We start from the raw sequence: 5173 nt of genomic DNA, 5'->3' as shown, positions 1-5173 counted from the left end.
CCCCCCCCCCCCCCCTTTTCATCTAAGTAGCTGTCAAATAAAGGCGGAAAAGCCCAAAAAATAAATCCTTAACCCTCGTGTTGTCTTCCCGTAAAAATTGAACATCATCACTTTTGTTGAAGATTTTTATATTTTTTTAACACTTTTTTGACGCTTTCTTCTGAACACACACACAAACACATACACACACAGAGAGACACAAACAGACACACACACACACAGACACACACACACACACACACACATACAGCAGTGGGTCCGTGTGGGCAGCAGGGTGAAGATCTACCATCGTACTCGAGAAGCAACGAGTGGGAAGAATCTGCTTCATGGTGGAAACAGACGGTCACATCTCCTCCTTAACCAATCACAATGACCCGTCACATCTCCTCCTTAACCAATCACAGTGACCCGTCACATCTCCTCCTTAACCAATCACAATGACCCGTCACATCTCCTCCTTAACCAATCACAGTGACCCATCACATCTCCTCCTTAACCAATCACAGTGACCCATCACATCTCCTCCTTAACCAATCACAATGACCCGTCACATCTCCTCTTAACCAATCACAGTGACCCGTCACATCTCCTCTAACCCAATCACAATGACCCGTCACATCTCCTCCTTAACCAATCACAGTGACCCGTCACATCTCCTCTTAACCAATCACAGTGACCCGTCACATCTCCTCTAACCCAATCACAATGACCCGTCACATCTCCTCTTAACCAATCACAGTGACCCATCACATCTCCACCGGCTCCAAAAAGAAGTCTGTGTCTGAACCCATTGGAAATACATTGTTAGTATAACTTAAAAAACTAAAAATCCCAAGATGCCCTCCGGGCCGAGGACATGGTTCCTGGGAGACAAACAGACTCTGGATGCACGCTTTAATAAAATATATTTCATATTAAAAAGTGTATTCACAATATTTGATACAATATAAGTTTTACACATAACAAAAAAATTATTCTGTGTTTTTGACACAAGTTGGGCAACAAGTTTTTAGTTTTTAGTTTTTAGTTTTTTTCCACTCTCTAACTTTCTTCCTCGGTCCACCACTGCTGCTACGTCTTTTATTTTCAACATAAATGTTGCATTCTTCTGTGTTTTTGATGCCTTTTCTCAAGTTTTTTTTTTTTTTTTTTACAATATCTTTTCCACTTTTTTCATGCTTTTTGTTGAAGTTTTCCACATGAAAAAACAAGACTCTTGATGCGAGCTTTAATATTAATAATAATTTCAGATTACTTGTGGGTGCAGCTGGTAGGAAGTGTATTTTGTGGAATTGGAAGTCTCCTCCACCACAGGGTTAACCCTCCTCGGGTCAGCTTGACTTGTTTTCAGTTCTTTTATATTTTGTCACCAATAATGGCCCGATAAAATAACCTGAAAATGTCAACATTAAAAATCTCAAAAAAACTTTTGGAAAAAAACACCAAAAACATCAAAATATGGTGAAACAGCCCGGGGGGTTTGGAGAGAGGGGGGTTTGGAGAGATGTTGAGAGATTTCCACAACATTTCCCATTAAAGTCTGTGAGAATTATTTCGCCGTTTTTTTCCGATTTCGGTAAAACCGCACGGCATATCTCTTAAAAAAGTCATAGCCCACCATTCCCGATCATTACACACGTTTTGATGTATTGTGTGTGTGTGTGTTGGCAACGCTCCGGGACTAGTAGCGGGACGAAAATCTGGCGGAAGACTAATAATAAGTATGGGCGATAATAGTTATTGTGCCTGAATTGTATAACAAAATCTAGAAAATTCCGCAGAAATTTTATCAGCGTGCCTCCTACTTGGTGCACATGCAAATATCAATAAAACTTAATAACAGATAATAAGTGTCTTAACCCTTCAGATATATAACATTAAAACCTATTTAAGACGTTAGGACGTGTGTGTGTGTGTGTGTGTGTGTGTGTGTGTGTGTGTCCGAGAGAGAAGGAGACAGATAGATGTCGACAGACAGACATACAGAGTATGGTTGCCTGGTTACTAAGGACCAATAGGAAGCCTTTCATCTCTGTGATGTCATCTCTTTGATCTGCACCTGCTGTCACCAGCTATTCAGACACTGAACAAGCTCTCAAACAAATGATCATATCATCAAAGGGTTACTAGCTATCAATAAAATAAGGTTTTCTTTTTGTAGAAGTTTTTCACATTTAATTTTTTTTGGGGTTGTTGAATTCCTCTGGGTTTTTGACGCCTTTTCTCAAGTTTTTCGTTCCTTTTTTTGTGTTTTTGTACCATTCTAACTTTATTTTTCAGTCCACCATGTGTCTCTGCTGCTATGTCTTTTATTTTCAACATAAAGGACTTTTAAGCGGTGTTTTGTTTACTTTTGTAAATTTAAATGTTTTTTGTTGCATTCTTCCTTGTTGGTTTTCACACCGGTTTTTAAAGTTTTTCTGTGTCTTTCGTAACATTTTACCTTTCTTCCTCCGCCCACCATGTCTCCGCTGCTACGTCTTTTATATTCAACATAAAAGCGTTCGACGCGACTCACCCGAGCGTAGTCATGGTGACGATGGTGTACCAGAAGGAGGCGGGGATGGAGGTGAAGGTGGAGCCCTTGGTGCCCTTCTCGGCGTAGAACATGACGGTGGCGAAGATGATGATGGCCATGGTGAGGGAGAAGAGCAAGAAGCCCAGCTCCGAGGCGCAGCTCTTCAGCGTGTAGCCCAGGATCCTCAGACCCTGCGAGTGCCGCGAGAACTTGAAGATCCGGAAGACGCGGAAGACGCGGAGCGTGACGAAGGCGCCGCTCACGTCCTCGTTCTCCGGCATCACCAGGCCGATGTAGTACGGCATGATGGCCACCACGTCGATCACCGACATCACCGAGCGCATGAACTTGCAGCGGCTCGGCGCGGCGAACAGACGCATCAGGTACTCGAAGGTGAAGATCAGCACGCACGCCGTGTCCATGCAGAAGAACGCCAGCTGGTACTTCTCGCCGCAGGGCAGGTCCCGGACGCTTCCCTTGAGGGGCCGGCACGGCACCGTCTCCACCACGTTGGCGATGACCGACACGGCGATGAAGAAGCCCGTGACGTAGTAGAAGACCAGCGCCATGGTGGAGGTGTGCGGGTTCTCGAAGGCTCGCCACAGACGCTCCCGGGACGTGCTGTGGGGGGGCAGCGGGGCGTCCATCGCCTCATTGGCCTCGGTGTCCTCCGCCAGACGCTCCTGGTTCTCCTTCTTCCTGTCGCGGTACTCCTTCAGGAAGAGAAAGAGGAGGAGGATGAAGAGGAGGAGGAAGAGAAAGAGGAACACAACGTGGAAGTTAGAGATGGTGAAACCAGGGCTGAACAATATCAGTCATGAATATGATGATAACGATAGTAAAGTGTAGTGTGTAAAATATCTATCAATATCCTCCATCCACCCTACCATCCATCCATCCACCTATCCATTCATTCATCCATCCATCCATCTATCCACCTATCCATCCATCCATCCATCTACCCAGCCGTGAGACCGGGTCCTGGGTGCGGAGGACCTGGACGTGTACCTCCATGCAGCAGTCTCCGATGATCTCGGGCACGATGCCGTAGAAGGCCAGCTCCTCGTCGAAGGCCTGGATGCACTCGTTGCGGGGGTAGTGGAGCTTCCCCGTGCGGTAGAAGTTCAGAATGTGCCGGAACATTTCGGGGTCTCGGTCGAAGAAGAATTCCTGCGTTTCCTCGTTGTAGAAGAACTCTTTCTCCGAAGAACCTAGCAGCGTCTCCGGATAGCGGTCCAGAGTGTTCTTCCATGTCTGCAGGAGGAGAGAAGAAGAAACAGATGATGAAGATGAGGCTAGAACACAGGGATGTTGCAGAGCGTCCTCTGGTGGACAGACTATGCAACGCCATCACTAACAGGGACGTTGTAGAGCGTCCTCTGGTGGACAGACTATGCAACGCCATCACTAACAGGGACGTTGTAGAGCGTCCTCTGGTGGACAGACTATAGAGGGTCGATGTCAGTGAAGGTGTCCTGACTCTGAGCACCCACCTGGAACCTGACGCCGCTGACGTTGACGTACAGGATCTCGTCTGACTTGGAGGACTTGTCCACGGGGGGCTTGGGCATGGTCTTCTTGGCCAGCGGCAGCCAGCCCACCGCCGCGGCGCGCGCAAACGGAAGCCATGTCGCCACGCCGGCCGCCATCTTGCATCAGCACGGCCCACCTGCAGACACCAGATCTGGGGTTTTGGAAGGGGGGGGGAGACGAACCTGAGAGGAAGTTAGGAAGCTAAATCCTCACTTCTTTAGATGGGCGGACATGTTGAAGGGGGGGGGGGGGGGGGGGGGGGGGGGGGGGGGGGGGGGGGGGGGGGGGGGGGGGGGGTTAGCCGACAGTTAGGTGTCACGCCATGAAAAAACCGTTGTGAAGGAGCGGGAACACCGACGCATCCGACAGGTACGTAGCCCGTCTTTAAGGTATTGTCCTTCCTGTGGGGGCAGACGCTTCCTGTCAGGGCAGATACTTCCTGTTGAGGCGGAGACTTCCTGTTGGGGCGGAGACTTCCTGTTGTGGCGTAGACTTCCTGATGGTGCGGGTACTTCCTGTTGGGGCGGAGACTTCCTGTTGAGTCGCAGACTTCCTGTCAGGGCGGATACTTCCTGTTGGGGCGGAGACTTCCTGTTGGGGCGGAGACTACCTCTTGGGGTGGAGACTTCCTGTTGGGGCGTAGACTTCCTGTTGAGTTGGAGACTTCCTTTCAGGGCGGACACTTCCTGTCGGGCAGATACTTCCTGTTGGGGCGTAGGCTTCCTGTTGGGGCGTAGACTTCCTGTTGGGGCAGAGACTTCCTGTTGGGATGTTGACTTCCTGTTGGGGCGGAGACTTCCTGTCACGTGACCAGCTCCGCGTGGTGTGCAATAACCTCCGTTAAAACCCAGAAGAGACGGCCGCTTCCTGTTCCTCTTCAGCACACGGTCTCTCCGGCAGAAAAACAAAATGTCTCCTCGTCTCCGCCGTCCGGTCCATGTGTAAAAACAACAAGAAAGTTATTCTCTCGCAGCTTTATCGCCACCGGGACACGAGACAGAAAGACCAGATCCAGGACTCCAGGAAGGACATCAACATATGTGTGAATGGCCTCCACCTCGCTGCATCCTCTCTCTCTCTCTCTCTCTTCCTCCCTCTCTCTCTCTCTCTCTCTCTCTCTCT

General features: G+C 49.0%; 1 protein-coding gene across 1 annotated transcript; it reads right to left on the bottom strand.

The window, feature by feature from the left end:
• Positions 1 to 2514: 2514 nt before the first annotated feature.
• On the bottom strand, positions 2515 to 4305 carry LOC117958085 (potassium voltage-gated channel subfamily D member 1-like). The gene is made up of 3 exons (XM_034894341.1): positions 4012 to 4305; positions 3527 to 3772; positions 2515 to 3231 (listed from the first exon to the last, which is right to left on the bottom strand). Exons 1-3 carry the CDS (start codon positions 4165 to 4167, stop codon positions 2515 to 2517), a joined length of 1119 nt encoding a protein of 372 aa, XP_034750232.1. The 5' UTR covers positions 4168 to 4305.
• Between the last annotated feature and the right edge of the window lie 868 nt (positions 4306 to 5173).

Source organism: Etheostoma cragini, chromosome 15 (genome assembly GCF_013103735.1).
Source record: "Etheostoma cragini isolate CJK2018 chromosome 15, CSU_Ecrag_1.0, whole genome shotgun sequence".
Classification (NCBI taxonomy): domain Eukaryota; kingdom Metazoa; phylum Chordata; class Actinopteri; order Perciformes; family Percidae; genus Etheostoma; species Etheostoma cragini.
Note: the sequence above shows the minus strand (reverse complement) of the source record. Positions and strands in the feature narration are given on the sequence as shown.